Source organism: Rhipicephalus sanguineus, chromosome 1 (genome assembly GCF_013339695.2).
Source record: "Rhipicephalus sanguineus isolate Rsan-2018 chromosome 1, BIME_Rsan_1.4, whole genome shotgun sequence".
Taxonomy (NCBI): Eukaryota; Metazoa; Arthropoda; class Arachnida; order Ixodida; family Ixodidae; genus Rhipicephalus; species Rhipicephalus sanguineus.
This window is the reverse complement of record NC_051176.1, coordinates 37,094,518-37,121,490: the sequence shown is the minus strand read 5'-3', so window position 1 is coordinate 37,121,490 and position 26,973 is coordinate 37,094,518. Positions and strand designations below refer to the sequence as shown.

General features: G+C 48.4%; 1 protein-coding gene across 15 annotated transcripts in view; it reads left to right on the top strand.

Annotated features, from left to right (window-relative positions):
- Positions 1–26,973, top strand: part of LOC119390600 (bromodomain-containing protein 3) — a 197,157-nt gene that overhangs the window by 108,450 nt on the left and 61,734 nt on the right. For all 15 annotated transcript variants that reach the window (XM_037658218.2, XM_049414078.1, XM_049414082.1 and 12 more), the window contains one exon: positions 13,283–13,769. In XM_037658218.2, the coding sequence (XP_037514146.1) occupies positions 13,283–13,769 (487 nt within the window). The remainder of the gene's footprint in view (positions 1–13,282; positions 13,770–26,973) is intronic.

Here is a 26,973-nt window from a genome sequence, read left to right as displayed (position 1 = left end):
TTAAGACGAACTCGAAGGGACCGTGGTCATCTGTTCGTCTTATCAGGAGTTCAGCTTATCAGAAGTGCCCTCAAAAAGAGACATGCTAACATGCCAAGTGCATCCAAATATGTTACTTGAAAACACTGAATGGAGTAGACTTAAAGGACCCCTGACACCAAAATTGAAACCTCGAGATCTTTGTGTTGTTTGACTTTCCTGTATACGGGGGCACATCTGACCGATTATTAGTGACGAACGTTGCCTTTAAGATATCTTAATTTGGTTTTAAAGTAAGCGTGAGTGCTCACTTGAGTTGGCTGCACCTTGTGACATCCTGGTATGACGTGAGGAGGCCTATTGTTCCTCACCCCTCTGGCTCTGTTGTCCGGCTGCTCGAGGCCTATTGTTCCTCACCCCTCTGGCTCTGTTGTCCGGCTGCTCTCAAGGTATACTCGGCGACAACTTTTCTTGGCACCACTGTGGAAGCTACAGAGCCAAAGTGCCTGCATGCGCGCGCGCCAAGAAATAGTACCTATATTTATTTTCTAATTCGAAAAGTTACCTAGCTCGAATAAGTAAAGATTTCTTCGTCATAAAAAGAGAACGAGTATGGGAAGCCATTCGTGAAAAAATGTTATTGTAAACTTCAAGTTTGTTTCTGTCTTTATTTTTTGGACAGCACCACGTTTTCCTCACGCCTGCACCACATTTTCCTCACGCCTGCAGTCTCAGTAAACATTCAGTCTCAGTCTGCGATGCCGCCTGAACCGTTGGCCTGAACCGTGTGTGGCCGCAAACTCGCCGTTTCGTTCTCCGAAGAAGCTGTTCTCTAAATGTGACAGAAAGTGGCTATCAAACCAGACCACGCAAGTTATCTGCAATGTCATCGCTGAAGTGAGGCGCCGTCAGTGTGACTCGTCTGCAAATGCAGTGTGCCGGACTGTCGCCGAGCTCACCGGAGTGAGTGAGCGAGCATTTAAGCGTATCAAGGCTGAAGTTCTGCGGGCCCAACTTGCCTCCTCGAAGCGCAAGGAATTGAATTTCTCGGGCCAAACTGAGAAGCGCATCACCGGCAAGATGTGGCTGCTGCGCTATTGCACGTTTGCGTTGGCAGCATTGCGGCGCAAAGTGCACAACTACTTCATGCGCAATGAAATACCTACGGCCGAGAAACTACGCTCTATGAAGGTGTGTGACCAGCGAAGCTTGATAAAATATTCTGCGTCAGTCTCTTTTTAATTAAGCGTGAGCTCTCCTTAAATCTAAACCCAATTAAGCGGCATCATGGTACTTGCATTCCGTATTTATTCGAGTACAATGCTATATTTTTCTCCAAATTTTTGCTACTAAAGTCGCCCCTCGCGTTACAATCGTGATCGCGTTACAATCGAGGAAACACCGTATCCAGGCTGCGGTGTGCGCTTGGCGGCGTTCATCATACTGCCATGTGTCTTATTTTGTTGTCTTCGGACTTCACCCGCAAAGACTGTTTAAATGCTCCGCGCAAACCGCGATGCGGTGTTCCAGAAGCGTCACGATTGTTTTAGATCTTTCCGTTAAGATTGCGCGCGGTACGCGAATAGTTTAGGAGATTGCGTGGCCACCAGCGATAACGCTGGAACATTCGATAAAACATGTATAAAAGCCGACACGCTTTACCACTTGTCAGAATTATTGACAGACGACGCACTGACTGACTCGTTTCCCGCCCACAAGTTCGGCCAAATAAAAAATTTCATCTTCGACACGCCCACTGCTGCCTTCGTCAACGTAACAACCGTGTGACAATATACAGTACAGTAGGTAGATGCATCTATGCACACTGATGTTCCCATTCTGCATGTAGACGTGCTGCTAAACGCTCTAGCGATGCGAGCAAGCGAAACTGAAACTGGAACTAAAATCGGCTGCAAGATGCCGAACTACTTGCCTAGTAACACAAATGTGCGGATGCCCCGCCTCCGTAGCCTTCGCTCCAATGCCAAGATAAGTTGTCGCCGAGTATAGTTTTCGTGCTTAAAGGGGTATTCAGACGGGGGAGAAAAGGAGCCTAGTGACGTCATCTCGCAAGGAGAAGTCTCCATAAAGTGTTACTAGACTACTCTGGTGGCTTGCACCACCCGTTTGACGAGCTGCAGACGACCATCCAGCTGCAGACTGTGACGAGCTGCAGACGACCATCCAGCTGCAGACTGGACACCCACTGCCGCTCTCTGCAGGAGCAAGTGCAACAATGTGGCCAAACAAGAGCCGGAAATTCCGCCACATCCCCCACCGCAGGGGGCACCTACATACTTTCAATCTCTACCGCGCGCGGGGCCGCTGTCAATGTCACCACAGCTTGAGTGCACGTGGTCTTTGACGCTCCCCCGCATGGGGCGCCAGTTTCTTGTGGTTTTTAGGCGGGCGTTTTGAAGTGATGCTAAAATTGGCACAATTAACTACGCTAGAATTAGTTGTACGATACGCTAGAGCATTTACGATTTAATTTAGAGATTACCAGACACAAAGCTACAAATTACAGCAAAAAAGTCTCCAACAAAAATTTCGCTGTCAGTGGTCCTTTAAGGGGGGACATGGTTTTTAGAGATAACATAGGTTATTTCTTGGCCAAATTAGATGAAACTGCACTGCTTTGTTCAGTTTTTTTAGCTTTATTTAACTATCTAGTTATATTTTACACAGGTCAATTATTTCCAGAGATAATTAGTAATTTCATTCTATTGCTGAAACAATAAAAAATTATCTATGCAACATAACATCATTATAAACCCATATACAGTCGCCGACCGTTTATTCGGACGCCGAAAATTCGGACATGCTCGTTTATTCGGACACCTTCGCGGCACCGCCACTCGTCCCATTGAAGTAATGTAAACTCACGACCGAAAATTCGGACGCCCCACAGCCCGCCGTTCGATTTTTCGGACTCCGACTGGCTGATAAAAGCGACGTTGAACGCCATAACAAGCTGTCAGCAATGTTTACAATATTTTTACTAGGTTGCCAGCACTGAAATGTTGCACTGGCTATAACTGGAGATCGTGCCAGTGTCAAAAATCCACGCAGAAGTTACCGATCTCGAAGGCTATGTTTGTTGGCTACACGTAACGGTTGCTTTTTGGCTTTAGCCAGTCACGTATCCATTGAACGGCTACAACGGCCAAACAGCAGGCCAAGCCAAGCCAAGCTTGGAATCTGCTCTGTGCGGCGTTTGAGGCGAATGACAGCGCGTACGAGTACGACGCGGATCCTAATTCGGACGAAGAGAGTACGACAACAGATTACAGAAGCGCTGCAACATCAACTAGACCAACATCGTTTCCTTTTGGCGTGTGAGGGTTTGCGTTCTCATGTTTCTGTGGCTAGGCCTGATCTGCATCCCGAGCTTTGTGTCCTGCTCATGCGAGGCCTGATCTGCTGAAATTGCTCCGACGCTGCCCGTTCCATGTGCGCCGTCGGAACTAAAGAGACGCGGCAACTACAAGGCCCTGACGATGGCGAAAAAAAGCGGCGATTATTCACCAGGTGGAAGTTGCTTGGGAGTTTTCGCCGAGTTGGGCGATGAGATCCGTCAGCTACTCGAACCAGCGCATGTGGACAGTGACTGCCGTGATGATGCACCTCCCACGCCACAGCCATCAAATGCGGATTTAACGTAGGCTGTTGCAGTGCTATTGACGACCCGCAGGGGTGGCCAAACATTGGCTGAAATACAGGCCGACTTGGTCGCGCGTAAGCGTACATGTGTACAGACGCGCACTAACAAGTTTTTTCCGGCCGCTGGGCCAATAAAAGTGCTTTTTTCTGGTGAATCCTTTTTTTCGGACTCCCGATTATTCGGACTTTTCAGCGGTTCCCGCCGAGTCCGAATAAACGGTCGGCGACTGTATAGATAGAGTGGAACTTCGATTATACGACTTTCAGGGGACCGCGCAAAATCGTCGTATAATCCGGGCGCCGTATAATCGAAAAACCGAGAATATAGGCAGTAACGGTCATTGTTGCCCCACAACAGCGGGCACATAATGCCTAAGAAAGTCCGCGGCACAAACCTGCGCTGCTTCGAGGAACGTAGATTAAATTAATTGACAAAATGACAACCACGCATTTTATCGGAGGTATGAACGAACCTTTATTTCTTACCTTTTAAAAAAATCTGTAATTTTCTTCTGAGAGTTTGCCCAGCCACGACGCATCAGCTTTCTTTCGATAGCTGCAACATCTGGCAGCAAGTCGCCGATCTCGTCGCGTGCGCAAGCAAACCGCCGAATGTGGTCGACGTAGCACAACACGTCCGCGTAAGTCGGAACGGACGCGCTAGCCTCTGCAGCGTCGTCCATCTCTTCCTCGTCGGAAGTTCCCGCAGTGTCGGGACGCACAGTTTCGATACTGTCATCCAGCGACACTTCACTGCACACTGCAACGTCGTCGTCGGCACCAACATAGTCCGCGAAAGATCCAGGCAGCTCCAGGCTGCCGAACTCTGGTTCGTCGTCAACAGGCACTGCAGCTTCACTGGTAGAACAAGCACCACTTCTATTAAAGCCGCAGTGCCTGAAGGAGTTGGCGATGGTTTCTGGCGTGACTGCGTCCCATGCACTAGCAATGTAGTGCATTGCATCAAGCACAGAAAGCTTCTTATCCAACTGCTTGCGTTCCATGCCCGCCAGCTGACGCTGCACCAGAAACTTCCGATATTTCTGTTTCATGCACTTGATGACGCCAGTGTCAAGTGGCTGCAGCTGGCTAGTGCAATTGGGGGGCAGAAATACAACTTTCACATTTCTCAAATGCGACATATCTGATGGATGGCATGGCGCATTGTCAAGCAGAAGAAGAATCTTTCTGTTCTTAGCCCCCATTTTGGAGTCCAGCTGCTGCAGATACGTAGAAAACATAGCAGCCGTCATCCAGGCTTTCCGGTTGAACGTGTACTGGCACGGCAGCCTTTTCAAATTCTTGAAGCATCGCGGCTTCTCAAACTTGCCGATCGCGAGGGCAGGAAGCTTTTCAGAGCCGTCTTCATTAGCGCAAAGCAATACGGTAAGACGCTCTTTTGCTTCGCTTACCCCCGTGACAGCTCTCTCCTTTGAATGCCAATGTCTGTTCTGGCTGCATATTATAAAATAATCCAGTTTCGTCCGCGTTGAACACATCGGACGGCTTGTATTCCCGTATCAATTCCGGCAGCAATGCAGTCCACTTTTCTACAGTATCGGAGCTGACTGACGCGCTCTCTCCACAGCAGCGGCTGTACACAACTCCACTGCGTTTTTTAAAGCGATCCAACCAGCCATTGGAGGCTTTAAAGTCGTCAATGCCGCAGCGCAATGCAACTGTCTCAGCCTTCTCCTTCAAAATTGCGCCATCCACGGCAATTCCTGAACTGCGGGCCTGACGCAACCACTCAACGAGGGCCTTCTCCATTGCAGCATATTTGCCATCTTTCGCGGCCTTCCTGTTCAGGCCGAACTTTGCCGCATTTAGTAGGATGCTGTCCTTCTTCGCGAGGATCGTTTTCAGCGACGACTCGGGAATGTTCAGGTCGCGGGCAATGCTGGCCTTTGTTGCTCCGTTCCGCTTCTCCGCCTCCTCGATTATGCGAAGCTTTTCTCCGAGCGTCAGCGGTTTTCGGTTCCGCGACATTGCGAGACGCAGCACTCGCAACCAAGAATTCGAAAGCTTCCTTGCACACCAATGTCCGAACACAGAAAATTTTGCACGTGGACACAGCAGCTGCGGCGCAGCAAAACCAACCGATGAGGCAAACATGTGAAGGAATGGCTGAATGGCAGCACGCACGGCAGTAGGCCTATTCGATTTGCAAGCTTCGACCAATCGCGAGCGGCTAAAACACCCCAGCCCTCTGGTAGCTAGACAGCGGCGAGTTCTGGTTCCCGCGGCTGTCGCAAACGTTGGCTCAACAATCGCTGTTCAACACGTCCGGTATAACGACACGAAATCTAGTGAAAGTTATCGCATACTAGAAAGTGAGCTCGAAATTATCTGTCATGTTATCTGCTCACAACGGTCACTACAAAACCACCCAAAAGAAGAGAGAGAAAAAAAAAAAAGGCGACAACGGAAGTGCGCAGTGCAATGCGACAAAACGAATGCGCTCCGGCTGGCTCTGGCCAACGTTGGCTCTGGCTAGCTATGGCCGACCGCGTGTCGAAAAATTGAAGAGGCCCTGTGGTGGCAGCGCGGATACGAACTCGGTTCCTCGGTTTCCCGACTTTTTTCGCCCGGCCGCAGTGTGTTTGCGTTCCAGCCCGCGTCATCGTAGGTCTTTTTTTTTTCTCGGACAGTCCAGCGAAGCGTCGTACGAGGCGGGGCCGGCGTAAAATTGCGTTGTACAATTGAGGTTTTTAATACATTATTTCTATGGGGGTTTTGCCGGGACCAAGCCAATTCGTCGTAAAACGCGGGTCGTCGCAGGACCGGGGGACGTATAATCGAAGTTCCACTGTACTAGAAAGCCTAAGGAGTGCAACGCTGCAAGCTGATTGGAAATTGAACAACTACTAAAGTTACAGCACTAATGAGTTCATGGTCTACACCTAGCCAAAAACAAGAAAATTTTAAATTAATATAAAAAAAATTGAAATTGCAGATTGAAAATCTGCTTGCAGCATTGCTTTTTATGCACATTTAGCTAGGTTGTGCAAAAGGAATTGTAGCTCTAGCTGTCCTAGGTCGACTTTTACAGAAGCAGCAAACAAGGGAAGTGGCCAAAATCCATGTTCTGAGAAAATGAGCAAAAAAAGGTTAAAACTTTATTTAGCATTACAGAATGAAAAATATCAAAGGCACACATACTTTTAGTGATTAATATGCACCAGGCATATAATCAGACTGATTGTTCGCATGAGCATGCCTTTTTTTCAAGTTTTGCTGCAAGTTATCAGCCGACGAGCGTTTGCTTGCTGAAGCCAATGTGCGACGAGTGTCCACGCGTCATCCACGATCCGTCGTATGACACGGCGATGTTTCCCGGGTTGTCCACGTTAAGTTCTGCGTAGATGTCGCGAACCGAACTCGCGCACTCACTCATGAGTTTCGAGGCAGCAAGAGTAGCAGCAGGTGTTAGCTTCTTCTTCACGTACGCCTGCCACGTTTTCGTGTGGAGGCCGCGACGCGATATGTTCATCATTGCAAATATGTCGTTAAAAGCAGTCTGCCTGTTGCCAGTAGCCTGCATTGCGCGGGTGGCGAGCACGTTCACTGTGAATGGATTTATTTTCTGCTGTCGGTCGACGCGCGGCGAACTCCACTTTGACGACCCGTCACCGCTGTTCACACACACTAGCTCAAGCTTGACGGCAAGGCCGTATTCCCGCTCGCCTCTCCTGATCTCGGCGTCTCCATTGCAAATCTTGCACTTTAAATGCAATATTATCAAAGCATTTACCGCCTCCAAGTCCAGGATGGTGAAGGTCGTTTTATCAGATGGGGGACCCGCGGTGACCGCGCGTTTAGCGATAAGGCTGCGCTTCCGTTCCGTCGCCGCAACAGATGAAATCTCTTGCAGCTTCTCTTCTGCCTTCTTCTTCTTGTCCTCTATCTGTTGGGGCTGCAGAATTTGTGTGTCGTGACGCACACGGCCGCTTTCCGCGACGTTGTCGGCAACTGACGGGCTCGTAGGACTAGCGTCCGTTAGGCCTACCGCGCTGTCGTCGACGGCCGCTGCGAGTTCGTCATCCTCGTTGTCCTGGGTCGTTGCGGGGCGCTTCCTTAAGTTCTCGGCTAGCGATCGCCTCACCCGCTTTCCAAATTTGTGTTTGGTGCGGAACTTCTTCGTGGACACAACCCATAGCTGTAGGCAGTCGACAACACCAGGACAAAATGGCGCACGCTCACGCGCGTCTCGGCGGTGAAGCAGACGCCGGAAACGCCGCTTGGCCAATCGGATGCCTAGATTTTGTCACGTGCCCCAAGCAGCCAATGGAATCGCGCGCTTGTACTTCTCGATGACGCGTTTTTGCTAGAAAACCAATGAGCAAGGCGAGCCAGCGGTGGCGGGAAATTGAAGATGAAGAACGGCTCTTCCAAACGAGATCAAGATGGCCACGATAGCCCGTGTGTACCGGCAACGGTTCGGCATGGAAAGAGCGCGATTTTAGCGTCAATTTGGGCTCAGACACACCTCATATTGGTGTTACAAATTGATTTTACGGCGGAAATAATGAAAATAGAAGCTAGAAACTTAAGCAGATTTGTGCAAAAATAGATATAGATTCTGAAAATGTTAGCTTCAAAAAGTCGATTTTTTCGCGATTTTCGGCCTTCTAAGACCCGTGTCCCCCCTTAAAATGGTGGCAAAAAGACTAGAAAAAGCATTTATTTGGCTCATCTAGATAAAAACTATGCCTTCAAGCAGAGTATTTACACGAATCTTACGAGCACCCGATTTCGCGTGTTCAAAAATAAAAATGCCCATGAAGATATTTGCTACCACATTTTATGATAAAACTGTAACACGCTCCTATGTTGACGATTAGGAAAAAAAATTGAGAAACAAGCACAATTTGCCCTCAAAGAATGTAAAATTTATTGCCCTGGCAGTTCCTTTTCTTCTGCATACAAAAGGACGCAATGGCTTGGGGGTCCAAGTTGTAAATCCCCCTACTCTTTTTGTTGCTTTCTTTGCTGATAAAGCCCACACCTCCCCCACCCACAGGGGGGGGGGGGTGAGAGGGGATACCGGCTTTATCTGCCGACTGGTCTTCTTAGTTTATCTCGTGCTCTCCGCGTCGCGATTTGCTTCCCGTCTTTGCTCCAGGAAGCGCTTTTTTATCTTTTTTGCTTTTTCTCGGTCGCTTGAATGCCCCACCAAGACTGCAGCGTTCGTTTCGCAGAATCGCTAGCGTTGTCGATCACCGCAAAAGTTCGTCTTAACAGAAGAGTACAGTTGGGTGGTTCGTCTTAAGCGAATTTTTTTTGCATTGAGTCTATGGGAAACCAAACAAATGGTCTCGTGTTGTTCGCTATAAGCGAGAATTCGTCTTAACCGAGTTCGTCTTAACGGGAGTTCACTGCAGTGATTCCACTCCTGCGCCTACTGCGCCAAAGTGCGCCAAATAAGATTTACTGCGCCATCCTGATAATATCGACGAAATTTGCGCCAAACTGCGCCAAAGTCTCGGGTTTGGAGGCGTCTATCACCGGCAATCGCACCGCCGGCGCGTCAGAACATGTGCAGCTCGATCTTGGGGCTGCCAATAAAGTCGCAATCATGGACCAAGAATTATTCCGCTGAATAAATAGCGCTCGCGCGTGCGTTCCGAGTAAGCCACGATGCCATGCACGGTGCCGACGCAGCTTCTGTTCTGCAAGTCGGCTCGACAGCAAAACGCGCTCTCCGCAGAGGCTAGTGACGTCTAGGCCTATCGGTAGCGAGAAAGTGCGACGGCGATTCATCGGCGGACGTCGTCTGTTCCAGAAACGCTGCTGATAGCTCGTTTCAAGCGTCGCACGGCACGTAAGGAAAGCAGTGTTCAGTAATAACTACATGAGTGCCGCTAAAATGTCTGTCACTTCTGTTTCCGGACATCGCGGAATGAAATCTGGGATCGCTCGCAGTAGATATAAGGGACAATATCGAATTTTCCTTGCTTCGCGTTTATGGAAGAGCACGCGAACGGTGGAAACGCGTTGACACTTTTCCTCAGATATACTTTATCCATGGATCTTCATCCAGAACAGCTTTTTCGTAATTCCTTCCGCCAGCACGTCCGAGTTTGTAATCACTCTGCGGTAAATACCCCCTAAAAGGCCCTGCCCTTTCGAGCTCACGTGCTCGGGTTCCAATTCGAATTTTTTTGCTTGCTTTTTTAAAAATGTCATCTCATTAGTAAAATCATATCTCCTGGTCGGAGCAGCCGCAAATGCGCAGCTGTCAGTAGCGGGCCCGTCGCTGATGGCCCACAGTGAAGCGGCTACGCCATGTTACACGTCCGCCCCTCGCTTTCGGAGGTCAATAGCTAACGGTTAAAAAAACTCAGTTTCGCTTAAGAGTGAAGCAATGAATGCGATACCAAAAAATTGTATTGTGAAACGAAGTAAGACTAGCAGCTAACTCTTTTGGATCCGATCTCGCGTAACTCAACAAAACGCTGGTTTAAGGGAATATGGCCCCTCTAGGAACCGAAGCGTTTCCTTGCTCTGAGTTCTCTAAACGCGAAGTAAGCGTTGAGAGCACAGCAAGTTTACGAGCCGTCTCCTGATGTCTCGAGATAGCGCGCGCGCAAGCGACTGCGCCCTTCTAATGATGCGCCCCCCCCCCCCCTTCCGCTCCCCTGGCGACCCTTCATGCTCCTTACGAAAGACGGGCGGGGCGTTTCCTCTCTGTTTGATGAGCAATCCACGGCAGGCCCGTACGCGGGAAGATGTTATCGCATGCGCTGTCCGTGCGGCGGAGACAGACGACCGGCTAGTTTAATCTCCGCTTCAGCCGCGTTCGTCGCCAGCGCTCGCGAGCTTTTACCCGCGGCTAGAATGCGCGTGGTGATGTTATTCATTTGGATTTTATACGGAAAATTGCGGCAGCGGCGACGGCGAAAATCCGCCGAGAGTGTCCATATAATTGCTATCGCAAGGGTCAATGTACGGGGCAGATTTTGCGCCCCCCCCCCCCCTCTTAGGTGATAATGGCCCCCCACCCTCCCCCCCTGTGCGCACGCCTATGCTCCTGGGATGATTTTTTCCATGAGATTTGCAATGAATCGAAATATCTCTAGCCTTCATAAGAGCCCCATAATAATACTGAGGTGCTTGAATGTTAATGCAATATGCTTCTGTATTGCACTCCAGGATGTAAAATTCGCTGCTCCAAAGTGCTCCCAGATGCAAAATTATCTGCTCCAAAGTGCTCCAAGATGAAATTTTTTCTGCTCCAGAGTGCTCCAAAACGGAAATTTTGCTGCTCCGAAAATTGCTCCAAATCAGAAGTCCTCGGTAGCATCACTGTCACTGTATATACATTTAAACCTAGGAGTGTTAATCAGTGCCGATCGCACCCATGGCGCGCGCGCCATGGCTGCGATTGGCAGCCATGGCGCGCGCTTGTATGCTTCTGTATTGCACTCCAGGATGTAAAATTCGCTGCTCCAAAGTGCTCCCAGATGCAAAATTATCTGCTCCAAAGTGCTCCAAGATGAAATTTTTTCTGCTCCAGAGTGCTCCAAAACGGAAATTTTGCTGCTCCGAAAATTGCTCCAAATCAGAAGTCCTCGGTAGCATCACTGTCACTGTATATACATTTAAACCTAGGAGTGTTAATCAGTGCCGTTCGCAGCCATGGCGCGCGTGCCATGGCTGCGATCGGCAGCCCCCCCCCCCCCCGTTTCTCCAAACTTGGCAGGTATGGCTTCAAACATGCCCGCCATGACACTTGTGGCTCCCCCCCCCCAAAAAAATAGTAGTGTTAGTGGTAGTCCAACTGCGCCAATTGCACCATTTTGCTACAATCCCATATCCCTGCGCCTTTATGCGCACATTCAGAGTACAGCTTGCGGCAAAGTTCACTAGTCCACTTGTTTACTCGGCATCGGATTGTTTATGGCCCAAAATATTCTTGGTTGCAACAAACACCACTAGATCTTTTCCGTAATGCCGCCGATGCCCTCCACTCTCTCCATTCCAGCAGTGCGCTTTTTGTCATTAAAGTCAACCTAACCGAAAGTCTGTGCCACCGCGTGTGTCGCTGTTGTTTATTTAAAGTTTAAGGTGCCTTCGATAGTCTCTCTTATTTGATAGAGAACTGGAATTGAAATTAATGGAATTGCGGCAAGTTCCGATTCCCCGGAATGGAATTGGAATGGGATGGAGGCGCCCATTCCGCAACACTGGTTCGAACATACAGACGCGGGAGTGCGGGGAGGGGCCTTAAATTAATCACGTTTCGGACCTGCAGTTTGCGCAGGAAGTCCGAAAAATAGGACACCGAAGAGTTTCAGCGTTGGGAATTTCAGACATTCTTATACATTGACGTCTATGGGACTTGTGCTGGCGCCATGCAAGCGTTCAAATTTTCAAGCATATCTGAAAAATCAGCAGTTGACTATATTTAGCTTTTTTATTTTCATGTAACCCATTTATAACAACGGTTATAACGATTAAATTTTCGTGGCACTTGAATATTGTTATAAGTGGGTTCGACTGTACTTGTCCCGTTACTTCCTTTACACTGTGCTTGCAGCGCGTGACCCAGTTCATCTGAAACATGCTCTCCCCCTTTTCATGTCACATACCACCACCACCAATACCACCACGTGGACGGGATAATTTTTTTTTTCACTGGCTCTATGACTGCGATAGAGCAGGCGTGATGGACAAATGTGTTAAACATGTACAGTAGAACCTCCGTGATACAATCATGGTTCATACGAAACTCTGGGTGATAGGAATTTTTCTGTGGTCCCGGCCAAGGCCCAATAGTCTGCAGTGTAATGGAGTACGGTTGTTGCGAGCCAAATTTCACCCTGCGACATTTGATACAAACGTACGTTACCGCGCAGGTACGAGCAGGTGCTGCCCGCACTGCTGTGGGAGACATGGAAATCACAGATCACAGTGCATCTGGTTCCTTCATTGCACACATGCTCACACGCCGTATATTTATGAGAGCAAGTATGATTGTTGACGTCTAAAAACTTCACTGTTCATGATGTTGCTGTAGCCCTGAGAAACAATGAGTGGAAACGTATGCCATCTTTCTTTTGTCGCATACTAATTTTCCATGTTTTCTGGTGATATGAATTTCGGATGATACGAATATTTTTGTTGCCCCACGAGATTCGTATAGGCAAAGTTTTACTCTATTATGCTAGGGCATGAAAGGCTATTTTGCAAAGCATAACTTGGAAATTGCAATTTCCAAAACCGACATTCTTTGCGATTTTGAGAGCCTCGTCCCCCCTTCAGAAGTTTTGGGGTATAATTTGGCCACAGCAAGCAGAGGACTGGGTTATTTACAGAACGGTAGGAGAGGCCTTAGCTCTGCAGTGGGCGTAGTCAGGCTGATGATGAACAGGAGTGATGAGTCTTCCTCCTGTTCATCAGCTCTTTAGCATGTTACTGTATGGATCCTGAATACTGGTTGCCTAGTGTGACTTTAATGACGACGTGTATAGGTCTTGACAGTGTTCGTGCAAGTGATGAGAAGCTTTTGCGTGTCATCTGAACTGGTGATTTCGTACCACCAGGCATGATCTCTGCCTTTCTGATGAGCCATGGCTGTCAGAAAGTGGAGCCTTGTTGGTGTATCTGCTGCAAACTGCATCTTTTCTCAATGCAGCTGCGCAAAGTGACTGAGCAGATCAGTCTTCTGGCAGCCGAGAGTCGCAAGAAGGACAAGAAAAAGAAGAAGAAGAAGGCCAAGCGGGACAAGGTGGTGGGTGATGTGATTGTTGAACCCAAGGAGATCAAGATGGAGGCTGAGCTGCCGGCGGCCATGGCACCTCCTACTTCGGAAGTGGCCTTGGGCACGACACCCACCACACCAGTGGCAATTGCCAAGACACCCAAGGTCTCCAAGGGGGCCAAAGGGGCAAAGGGGGCAACGGCCACGACGACGGCGGGTGCTGCCGCGGCAGTGACAGCAGGGCCTACCACGGGTGGCACCAAATCTGGCGGGGGCCAGCAGAAGCGCCAGCGGTCGAACAGTAAATCGTCCAAAAAGAGCAAAAGCCTGCCGGCCTTCGACAGTGAGGACGAGGACAATGCCAAGCCGATGTCGTATGACGAGAAGCGTCAGCTTAGCCTCGACATCAACAAGCTACCTGGTGAGTGCACCTCGTTTTGATTACGCTGGCCCATTCAGCATCCACTGGTTGTTTTTGGCCTGAAACGTTTCTACCAATGTGCTTTTCTTTGCATGCGGTGAACCATACTTGCAATACTGGAGACCTATGGGCCACGGGCCACAAGTAATGCATCACCACTAAAGATTTCGTTATAAAATGATGTCTAAAAAAAACATGATCATCAATTGGCTACAAGGGTGTCCAGGCAGACAAGGGGGTCTCACCTTGCAAAACTTTGATTTTTACTCACGCGTTGGGAACTATGCTTGCAAGCATGAGTACCTTGGGTTCACACATTTCATAAGCGCAAGTGAAGCAGCTCGTGAAGTAGGGCAATAATTTACATTAATAGGTATCTACAGACATCATGTAGTTAATAATTCAAAATTTTTATAAATTTCCTGTATTCTTATTGCGAATTTCTGTGTGAGTTGATTTACACGGCACAGATTCATGATAATTCAAGGAATGCAGTGTCATGGTGATAAACGAGGATTTTATTTTCCCACGATTTGTAGGTGGGGTTGGAAGTTACATGTGAGAAAATATGCTGTCGATGTAATCCACGCCTCAACGTCCTTGAATGCAGCTGTGCGTACTTGTCAGGTGCTGGAATGGCCATACTCTGCATGCTTCTTGGGATGCTTTAGATTGACCTCGTACTTCTTTTCTCCAAGTTTGACTCTCTTGATCATCACCAGCTTTACGGAGAATTAACCAAGAGAGCAGGGAATCGTGGAGGTGTGAATGGCGACCGGGCATGACGGGTGCGACGACAAGGGATCGTGGGAGAAAGCATATACAGTAAAAGCTCGTTAATTCGGATTTCACGGGACCGGAAAAAATGTCCGAATTAACCGAATGCCGAATTAACGAATGAACAGGAAAAACAACATTAAAATCAAGTTAGAGAAGCATACCTTTATTTGCTGAAGTATTTTGTAATGGTCGTCTGCGTTTTCACGCATATTCCGGCTTACATTACAATTTTTCTTAACTTTTCCAAATGGCCAACAGCACGCAAACTGTCGGAAGTGCTATCGGATATCAAAAGCGCCTCCGAGATTTCCCGTGAGGTGCGATGAGGTCGCGACATCATTAATAATTCCTTGATCGGGCAGGAGACCAGTCGTGGCGACACAATCATCAATCGCGATGTAGTCCTGAAGGGTCATATCTGTGGGAAGGACAGCATCGAAGGTCGGGCAGTCACCGTCGGTGGACTCGGCTGACACCTTGTCGATGCCACCGTCGGCTACTGCCGCATGCTCGGGCCTCACATGTAAACACGGTCACAACGGGAAAAAACAAGAACTCCGCAAGAAGAGACGGTACCGACACAACACAAGGGAAAATGGCGTCGTATGCGCAGTGGAGCAAAGAAAGAAGACACCGACGTTCGGTGATGCTGCGATCACCCCCACTAGTTGATGGCGATGTCACTCAAGTTTCGGTTTCGCCCCAGTGGTGCCAGCGCTGCTTTACCCACGGAGAAAGATTTGAGGAGGAGAATCTCTCGGCCGCGGCAGCTCGCGAGGGCGGCGCGATAGCGTCACGGCGGAATGCGGTTACGCCGAAGCACGACAGATGACGCTTTCGGCCTGTTGCCACCTTTTACACGCTCTTCTATGGACGCGACGCATAAAAATCGTGATAGCGCCTCGTACATTGTAAAATTTCTAAGATTTCTGTCTGTAACATCAATCAGATATGACAGACATTTTAGCTGCAGTTCCTAATCGATACTGCCAGAATTATAGGCCGTACAGCGCTTGGAACGAACGGCTAGTAGTGGCCCCTGAGCAGACAACGTCTGCTGCCGCATGCACGCGCTCCTCGCTCGCATGTTGTGCGCGCGCATGCGTAGGTGGCCTTGGGACGGAAAGTTTCCTTTGCTTTTGCTGGCTTCTTTCTCTTTAGCGCTCTCAGTGGCTTCCGCGCGTTGCGCCGGCGGCGCCGACTCCTTGATGTTTGCGCGCGCTTCTCACGCCGCGACAAAGGAGAGTGCTTTGCAGATTTCGACCAGTGCTTCTTCAGGATGGGGCGGAAATGTGTCGTGCCGAACTGCAGCAGTGGGTGCGCGTCCTGCAAGGAGAAGGTAATTACCATCGAAGTTCCTAGTGACCCAGTGAGGTTGGAAGCGTTGGCTCGCGCCATACCAAGAAAAGACCGACAGCTGACGCCTCGTGAATACGCTTCCGAGGAGCACTTCTCGGACAGTGACATAGACAGGCGGCGCTATTATGGCGAACTTGGTGGCGAAGTTCTCCGTGACAAACCGAAACGGCCAGTGTTGTTACGAGACGCCGTGCCTTCAATCTTTCCACGCGCTGTTCCGGATACTTGTCTGCTGTTCTCAAAAAAAGACAATGTGAAATTTCAACCACCTGGGGTTTTGTAACGTGCACCTAAGTGTAAGCACACAGGCCTTTAGCATTTCACCTCCATATAAATGCGGCCGCTGCAACAAACTAATTCTGAATTGATGGCATATAGGGTAAGTCCCATGATTCGTTGAAATAATTATACCTAACTCATTGAGTTCACGTTATCAAAAATTATAGATTTCACGTTGTACAAAAAATATCACGGTGGTAATTTTCCTGCATGTGACGCCATTTTTCTCGTTAATTTACCGAAAAAACTTGGAGTACGCTTGAGCTTCACCTTTAAGGGGAGACGCGGGTCCTTTTTTTTATTTCTTTTATTAGCTGGGTGAACTGAACGAAATTTAACAAACTTATCCCATTTCTTCTGCAGATTCCAAATCTCTAATTAGATTTTTGGTAGCTGCATTAGTACAAAAGATGTGCAATCTCTAAAAGCATATTTCTTACGGGAATTTTCGGCCTTTGCTTTGTCAAACACGGAAACAAAGTATGTGGCAAGGCTGCCAGAGAGCTGGTTTAGCCGGTGATGCTAATCCAATTGTCTTCAACAAACTTTGATGCAAAATTAATAGACATAAATGTGAGTGAAATTTTTTTGCTGCATACTATTTCTGATAATCGAGAATTATAAGTTGGTGAACAACATTATAAGAAAATAAATAGCATCACCGGCTAGACCAGCTTCCTAATCTTGCCACATACTTAAAATCCCCGTAAGAAATATGCTTAAATATGTGTTAGAAATTGCATATCTTTTGTTCTAATTCAGCTATTAAAAATCTACTTAGAGATGTTGAATCTGCAGAAAAAGCTGAATAAGTGTATTAAATTTCATGCCATTCACCCAACTTTTAAAAAACCATTTTTTAAGACCCACGTCTCCCCTTAAGAGTAGAAAGTGATAGCGTAATCGGGCCCCGTGCGCATAGCCTTCTCAGTTGCTAGCCTCACCGACACGGACGCCGGCACCGGTAGCTCTGCGAAACGGGCTCTTTAACGCTGTTGCGTTATAATATGGAGCCGGCGAGGACGCGCAAAAACACGTCCATTCTGGCGTGAAGCGCGAACGGCGAATCGGTGACGACTGGCCTTGAACAGACAAGCTTCGTTGGAGAGCGCGGTGAGAGGGACGCGCGCATTTTTCCTTCTCCGCTAGCGGACGCTCACAACAGAGGGCGCGTGAGCGCTGTGCCCGATTTCGTGACTTTATTAGGGCGCCCGAGCGAGCGCAGTTTCGCCTCCTCAAGAATTCTTCCTCCGTGGCTTTACCACACATTAGTGTAGCGGCAGCCGTCAGAATTTTGGCCGAATTAAGCGGTACGGAGCCCAATTCTGACGAATTAACGAAGGTTTGGTCCCATAGATTAACATGCACTTTGGCCGGGACCAATAGAGCTGTCCGAATGATCCGAATTTCTGAATTAACGGGTGTCGAATTAACGAGCTTTTACTGTAATAGCACTCAAACTCTGCGGTGTCCTCCTCTTCCAAATGCATGTGGGAAGGTCCCCTTCCGTGAGGGAGAGCAACTTCTTGGGGCGTTTCACACTGCCTGATGATTGATGCATCAAGTATTCCAGCAATTTTCATTCAATGTAGCCATAGATTTTTCTTTGCAGTGACGTTAAAGCATTGTTGTATTCGAAAGTAGTTTGGCATGAAAAATAATTTGATTCACCTGAGTTTGCTATAGTTGGTTTGACTATACATCATAATTTAAAGAAAAGTGGAGGTTCAGTAAAAATGCTTGTAAATGCATGGAAGTATTGGTCAGTACATATATTTTGTCGTGATGTTGAAGAAGGCAGCAGTCGGCGTGTTCAAGACAAAACCCTTTATTTGGGTGAACTTGTGCCCAGGAAATGAATACACTCTGTACACTGATAGCAGTAAGCACTGTCGTCGGTTCTCAGTAATCTGATCAGCAGTAAAGTGCATCGGCATTTTATAGCAGTGGCATTGAAGGTTCCAGTATTATCGGTGGTGGTCGGGTTAGTTCCAGAATAAACTGTTGTTTGCGTTGCACACTCAAGCTTATAAGAAGATTCTAAAATAATCTGGAAGGTTCTGAGACATTCGAGCGCGGTGTGCCCAAGGTTGTGGTTATACTCATAATGGACCGGTTACACAAAATACAACTTTCTTAAAGGACTGCCCCACACGTTTTTCTTTGTTTTGATCGAGCCAAAACGATGAGATTTTTGCAACCAATAGATGAGTGGCTGCACCTCCTCCTTTTTAAAATGATGCAAAACCTGAGCTTTCTGCTGCAAATGAACTTTTTAAAGCCGAAACAGGCAATTTTTCTGAACTTAGCATGTTTAAAACAAAACAAAAAAAGCAGTCTGCCTACTTATAGCCACATGGTGCAGCTTTTTCAATCACCGGTGGCTCTTACCGACTGCATTTGCCGTGTGTGTGTCAGACACACATAAAGACGTGGGCCTGTGCATTTGAGTTTACTTGCACCTTTGTTGATTGTGCTGCGGTGGCATGAGATATCCTCGTGAGGACATTGAAGAAACCCTTTAGACAGCGCACTTTTAAGACTGGAGTAGATGGGGTGTTTTTCCTCATTCCACGTTGCCGCAAGGACCAAAAGTTGCCTGTAGAGACACTCCGATTGATGTGAACTTCCTGCAAAGTGTAATTATGAAGAGCTTAGTCTGCTCCTCGTAAGGATGCGGAGGAGGAATGGAGCTCCTCAGAATGGAAACCCTCAAGACTGCCAGCTTTTGTCAGGGTTGTAATTTTCGAGAGCTGCATGGCCAGAGCTTACCTTATCAAGGCGGTTGTCACAGGCGCAACACTGATTCGACCAGGTTATATACCAGGTGTTCTGTCACGGACAGTATTTTGCCAATAGAGGTAGAGAAGACATAACAAAACAAGCCAGTGAAGGAAGAAAACAAGAATATAAGGGACAAATGTACTCTGGTGATGACTATCTGGCTGGAAGCTATTACAGTATAACCTCATTACAACAGACCTTCATAGTGAAGAGGATTTTGGTCTGTTGTAAAGGGAGTATGTAAAATCAAAGTACTGTTACAGCAGACTTTTATGTAAATGCTGAATGGGTCTGTTATAACTGGAGAGTATTACGAGTCACAAACTCTGTGAAAGAACGGATTTATTCTTAATGGGAGACGCGGCTTTCTTGCCGTGGAAAATAAAAAATAAAACGATTTTCTGAAAGTCGCATTTTCACCCTTTTTCTATTTGGTTCCGAAATATCTTCACTGAAAACTACATAGAAATCTGTAAAAAAATTTGCACCTCCTGCGGTGGCGAAAATTTAATGCTTTGTTTGTCAGCTTGTCTCTCCGGCTGGCCAAGCACTCCTCCTTGCAATGCGAGGAGGAAGAGCAGCAAGTGCATGTACCTGCGAGCGGACAGGCAGGGGTTGTGGATGATGAGCAGACACGTTGACGACGCGGCGAACATTCAGAGGATGAGGAAAGCTGAAAGGCACGAAGAGGAGGAGGGATAGTTTCTTGGAATTTGTGGGGCGCCTGCAGCTCGTAGCGCTGCCGCATTTGGCATTGTTGATTGTGACGCCATTTTGAACTCCATGCATGCATTTACTTGAAATGTTAAAAAAATTTTAGGTGGTGGTTTAGGGGCCCTTTAAAAGGACACTAAAGGCAAATATTAAGTCAATGTTGATTGTTGAAATAGCGGTCCAGAAACCTCGTAGTGCTACTTTTGTGCCAAGGAAGTGCTTATTTTGAAATAAAATCGCGTTTCAGTGGTCTGCATCGCGTTAGCACGCTTCAAGTCACCCACCTGAAAGCGGTGTTTCTCACGTCACTGCTGCCATGCCCAACGTTGCCCGCCTTTACTGCGCGGCAGCTTGCACTGGTAGCATGCACCATTCGGGCATCCGGAAACATCACGTGCATGCGGCATTTTGTTGAACTTTCTGTCAGAACGACTTTCACCAGCGTGCAAAACATGCACGGCAGTACGCGATAGCGAAACTACCAGTGAGACTCGACGGCGTGGGCGAAGCCGGGCGCCTGGCGAAGTGCAGTGCGGCGAAAACGGAACCTTTGAACCACGCGCGCCGTTGCCTATGGCAGCGCCAAAGAGGTTCTTTTTTCCATGAATCAAACAGAAACGAACAAGCAGCATTTTGTTACGTCTCTTGATGCACGGAAGGTTGTTTTTATTGCGGCTAGTTTGATACAAGTGATTAATTGTAGTCAGACGCTCTCACGCCATCGGGATCATTTCCAAAATGTCCCACTCATGGCGCGCGTCGTGTGATGCGTTTAGCTTAATTTCTCCACAAGCAGGGCACTGCTGTTATATTGCAGTTTCAGACGTTGTCATACCTTGAGCTTTCACTCTGAGACAAATTGTTATTTGCCTTTAGTGTCCCTTTAAAGGGGTCATGAACCACTTTTCCAAGTAATGATCTAATGACCTCAATATCGGAGTTTACTGCCTCCCGAATCGATTGCCGCAAAAATTTCTCGAATCGGTCAAGAACGAGCGGCGTTACGGGGGTTTGGCGCACGCTCTCAGCGCTTTCTCTTTTTTTCTTGTCCCAACGATCGCACTGGAAGCTAGACAGGGAGGGATGGCACGGGGGAAAGAAGTTATGTCAGCGCGCGTCTTGAAACGCGATCGCTCTCCCGCTGTGATTCGCGTGCGCGAGTGTGGCTATCGTGTAAAGTTAGCAGACTATATAATTAAGAGAACAATCTATTCTTCCAACAATAGAAAAATGACCACCACCCATTGATTCATAAGATATGAATCAATAGTAGAAAGCACAAGACACAACAAAGGAAGCACTTTTATGATTGGGTCATTATTTCTTGTATTACAGTACACTAAACTCCATAGTTCTGAATGTGGCCACGGAGTGGTCACACCTAAGACAAATTTTAAAAACGTAGAACAAAAAAATTAAGATCTACTTGCTATTGCTGTGTACTGCTCCAAACTTCTAGGTACATACTGCAACAAATAAAGTTCTTCTATCTGTAATAGTTTCCGATATTGGATACGAGGACATACCGTGGGGCCACCATGCGGAGGCATCCCTGTGACATGCAAGGTTGGATTGCTCCACCAGCCCTCTCCCGCCCAGCTGCTCTCGCGCCTCCTTTATTATTATTCTTGTTGCGCTTCCCTTAGACGAAATCGGTAAAATACTGCGGCGGCTTCGTCACTGACTATATGAAGTGCTAAATACCTGCTCTGAAAAAATGTTACGCTCCTCATAATGCCTTAGGCAATGCCCTGACTGCCGACGTCTGCTACGGCCGCTTACATGGAAGCCACGGGGGCCGAGCGTGCTGCTGCTGTATAAGGTTACGAACCATCTTGTGCATCAAATGGGCTTTATTGTGCACTTGCGGCTAATACACGTTTTTGCTCCAAGAAATGCGTGCAACCATGCGACTTTATTGTATGTCAGCATCTAAAAACAGGCCAGGGTTGACACGACAAGCATGTGCACATTTACATTACTCCTTAGCACGCATACAGTCAAACCTCGATATATCGAACACGGACATATCGAATTATTGCCTATATCGAACGGTTCCTATATCACGTGGGAAATCGCATGCATTTTTAATTTTTTATTTCGAACGAAGTTTGACGTATAATGGATATATCGAACTCGGCCACCCCAAACCGCCCGCGCTCCGTTGACAGGCGGCGAGCTTTCCCGCAACTCGAAAATAGCGGTAGCGCGGTGGGCGTTTACGACTGCTGCACACATCGATGGCGCCGAGTGTGCCACTTGAACGTAGCGGCATACGCATGCCGCAGCCTTGCAGCAACGACGCACTGCACTTGTTGCACCAGCTCCTCCTCCTTGATAGTATCACCAGGCATCCGTCGCATCGGTCGTTGTTGTGCTCGTGTGTTAGGCCTGCCGCGCGTTGTGGTGTGTGTAACGATGGCTGCAGACGCGAAGAAACGGACGACCCTGACTTGCAGCAAAACTGGAAGCAATCCAGCGCGTTGAGAATGGTGAGAAGTCGAGCGTCGCGGACGGGTTAGGCATACCAAGGAGCACATTGAGTACTCTGCTCAAAAACAAAGCCGACATAAAGGCCAAGGCCGAGAAGAGTCAGCACGCGGCCTTCGGTGGACACACTGACGAAGCATCAGTGGAAGAATCCGAGGAAGCTGGGTTGGCATGCGCAGATGAAGAAAGCGAGCTCGCCGAAACGTGGAGCAAGCTGGAGAGCTTTGTTGGTGCGGAGCCGCAAAGCATGTGCATCGAAGACTTCGTTGGAGGTGACGACAGCACTGGTACAACGGCGGAGCTAACGGATGTAGAGATCGTCGCCGAAGCTACCGCTGAGCAGCCGAATGAAGACGCTGCTGAGGTGGATCCCGCAAGCGCTGAGGGTGCCCCGCTCCCGACATCAGCTGAGGTCGTAGCCGCTTTGGCCCTTGCGCGCCTAAAGTCCCTCTATTTTTCAAAAGTAGCGAAAGGTCTTGATCCAGCCGCCGCGCCCTGCGATAGGTCGGTTGGCGACACGTGACCTTTTCGCCTTCGCGCCCCGCCCAAAGGGTCCAGCGGCGGCAGCGCTGTGCCGGCGATAGGTACGGATCACTGTTTTCGAGCGTGGAGATGGGGCGATTTTAGCAAGTAGAGAGTACTTCACGCGCCTCTGTCGCATTGTTGTTGCAAACTAGAAGCGTTTATGTACCTATAGTTGAGTGGACGCAGGAATTCCGCGTTTGAATTTAATGTTTGGAGCGTGACGTGCTAGTATGTCGGGTCTCTATGCCTTTGGTTGCCTCCCCGCGCGGAGGACAGATCGAAGCTTTTCTTTTTTTTTTTCGTTCCTCGCGGTGACAAAAATATATACTGAAGTAAGGCCCAAGAAAATCAGTCGAAAGAAATGTGTGCCCACAGAAAACACCCGGATATGCGAAGTAAGTGATTTTGTAATGGTTATAACTTCAAGCAGCCTTTCGCCTGGCCGGCGTGCTTTTGTTCGTGCATATGCATGAGCATTATCTCAGCAACGCTATTATTGCTTCGGCATTCTTTATGCCGTAGATTTTTGCGCAGTAGTCAATGGAGAGTCACGCCCCGTATCTCTAACATTAAATTGCTCGGAATCCAATAAAGCTGCCTTTGTTTTTCTCACCGAGGTGGCTTCAACACCACAAGCTCACAGGGAAATCTTGAAAGGTACTCAAGTTGCTGATATTCCTCAAATGCAGTGCAACTGAATTTGAGGAATATCAGCCCTTTTCCTAAGAGAGGAATGCATGAGGAATATCCCCTCTTCTCCTAAGTAAACCTCTTAGAGTATAAACAAAATAAGCTTAGTTAAAAATACCGTGTAACCGTGGGAAGACTTCCGAACACTGACAAACACAGCCAAACCAATAATAGCGCGTATTTTACGCTACGCAATACAAGAGCGCTAGGTGCCCGATGAAGTTTCCGAAAGTAGCAGTACGCTGACTACCTGCCTATTTTATTCGAGCTAGAAAACAAGCACTTTTAACTCACCCAAACACCACCTGTTCTTCAAGTTGCGCTGAATGTCAAAATATGCAAAGAAAAAAAAATAAATGCCCTGCATTACTGCTGCTGTGGGGAACCCGCTCGGAATCTGCTTCGGAAACGCACGCGTTTTATTTCAATATTCAACGTGCTCCGGTGCTCGCTAAAGTTATTGAGCAACTTAAACTTAAGCCACAAATATTAATAATATAGCGGTTCAAGCGAGCACCGAGTTCGGTTTCAGGCGCCCGCAATATGCACGGGAGCGAGCGGCGCGTCGTCTGCTATCGCTGCTCTTTGGACCCCTCGAGAGGGCGCGCATGTAGTTGTCGCTACCTTTATAAATATAGGGACCTTATGCGCGCCGCCACTGCAGTGCGATTGAAGGCACCGGCCTTTCACTTGTGGATTGCCTGGACTATGTTGAGGACGCAGTCGTCAAACACGCCATTGCCAACAAAAAGCAGGCTACTCTTTTTCAGTATTTTAAGCCAACACAATAAATACTTTGTTTGAATCTTCAAGTGAGTATTTACTGCACCACGATTGGTTCGTTGGTTGTTTTCCACAAGTTCTTGACGCATGTTTTACGTGATTTTTTATATCGAATTCTGGATATATCTAACTATTTCGCGATCGCCGTGCCGTTCGATATATCGAGGTTCGACTGTATCTCTATGAAGCACGACACAAGCAGATTCTCCGTTTTGTGAAAAAGCAACCAAGCATGCTTACAGCTGCATGCAGCCGCAACCTTTCCGATACCATTGGAGGCAAACGCAAGAGCCACACGCACGCGCGTGCCTCATTCGGAGTTGTAGCTAGATACAGTGTAACCTCGTTACAGCGGATCTGTTTACAACAGACATATGTATATTACATACAGCTCAGACCACTTATAACGTAACCGCTTCCAGTGCAGTACTGGCTATAATGCGGTTTTTTCGGACTCCCGTTTACTCTCCCATAGAACTCCATGTATAGGCATACCGCTTATTGTGCAGTCCCCCGAGATGAAAGACCGGTTATAATGCAGCTGCTGGAACGTTCTCGGAGATGCGAGGGAGCGAGCGTGCTTCTCAGCGGAGATGCGCCAGCGGGGGAGAGAGCGACGACGGCGTTACGAAGGAGGAGCGGACGCGGGACGAACGAACAAGGAGCGGGGGGCGAAAAAAAGGGGGATGGCGGTGGGGGGACAGCAGCCCGGCGTGAGTGCATGTTGTGAGGAGGGGGAGCGGTTGCGTTACGTGGCCGACAAAGAAGCCTTTGCCCCCTTGACATGCGCGCTCCGCTACGTACGGGCGCCCGCGTCCGCATCAAGAGCACGTTACCGCTATTTGTCTCCGTCGGGAAAATAGTTGCTTCGTCGTAGAGCGCAGATATCGCGCGTGCAACCTCGATTCCCCCCTGCAAGTAACAATGCTTTGAGACTCGCTTGAGCTTTCGCCTTTGCCACCAACAGGCGGACTTAAAGCTTGAGAGACTTTTTCAGGATAGTTGCCGCGGCTGTTCTCCTGACCACGAACCGAAACTGCGTTTCACGCGTGATGCCCTCGGTTTAGCTCGCGAGTGCGATCTCTTCTACGCCCGATCTCCGTGTTGCCTAGGGCAAGCTTCTCGCAGCGGCATGCCAAGTTGCAACGCGCACGCTAGGCCTAACGAGCGCTAGCTGCCATGTCGGTGGCCGCGGACTACAGAAGTTGCGCTTTGGCGCCGAGTCAATGAAACATTTTGCAGTTTTTGCATTTAGAAGGGGTGACTTACATCTTTAACGAAAACGCAAGCGTGCGTGTGAAACACTCGAGTGGTGGTTTGTGGTCGCCACCGTTTTCGACATGGCGCATGCGCAGTGTGCTACCGCGATGACTTCCCGTGGCGGCGCATTTTTTTCCGTGTTCGTTATGTTGGCACCGCAGGTCCGCGGATGCTAACTGTTCAACATTTTCAAATGTAAGCGGACGCAAACTTACGTCCCAGTCGCATGCCTCGATAGTCGAAATTGCGCGCCTGCCTGTTGGTCATGTTTTGCACACGTGCAACCTTTCAAAAATGTTGTTTTGGTTATAGTGCGGATATTCGAGACTCCAGCGACTTACGTTATAAGCGGTCTATGCTGTACCAATTTGCGGTGTAATACCTACCTCCGTATGTGTTCCATTGATTGAGCTTCGTTTACAACGGATTCTGGTACAACGGACACTCGTATATAATTGACTAAAATGTCAGGCTAGCAAGGTGGTCTGGACTCCGTTAGAGCAAACTTTTCTACCACAGACATACCAAATTCAATAACTTCCGACTTCAAGCATCACTTAGCATACTTTCGGGACGGGAACAGCGCGCCGCGGATATCGACATAACGATTTAAGAACGAAGGCTGCCGATCTCCGATCTGTCAATGATCAGCATCTATGCCTAGCTGTAGCGACAAAAAATTGGCGCGCAGTGTGCTTGGTGTTGCGTTTTGGGATGCCGACACGCGAAATTGCGAGCCGCTGCCACCGCTTCTCCGAGCTTGGCCGGTGGGTCCGCTGCGGATGCGCAAAATGCCCATTCGCGGTTCTGAAGAGCCAGCGGGCGATGTGATGCATTGTGGCTTCTTTGCTTTCGCATGTCCGCTAGCGCGATGTGCGTGGCCGCGGTGCCTGATGTTTCAAAGTACGTCATGCTCGATTGCGAGTACAAAGAGTTCTCCCGCGGTGGCAAGAATAACGGAGAGAGAAAATAACTGGACTTCTCGGCTTTATCTTGAATTTCTGGCAATCCGGTCAACGGTGCACATGCTTAAACGTAATGACAACAACTTCCCACACGTGTACGCATGTTCCTACGTCATATTTTAAAACATATACAGTTGAACCCGTTTATAACGAACTCGAAAGTGTCGCGAAAAGTGGTCGTTATATCAGTAGTTCGTTGTATATGGACTCTCCCTTAAAAACGTGCGCTTAGCGGCCAAGCCGTTTTTTTTTTCTTTGCACTTTTATTAAAGTGCTAACAATCACTTCGGTGACAAGCGAAGCCTTTTCGCGTCGTGAAGCGACGCCTGCTGGGTGCTCACGAGTAAATTAACCGCCTTTGCAATGAGCTGACACCATTTCACCAAAGCGCGGTACCGCGACGTGGAGCCGATCATCCCTGGCTGGTTGCGTGCAGCGCGTAGTCACTGCCGGGCCACTTGCTAGCAGTATGCCGTATGCGTGCGTTTGTACGTTCTTCGTGCTTGCATCACTCCGGACCGTGCACGTGTGTGGCGACTAGCCTCTTCATTCAACGCGGCGAAAACAAGCAATTT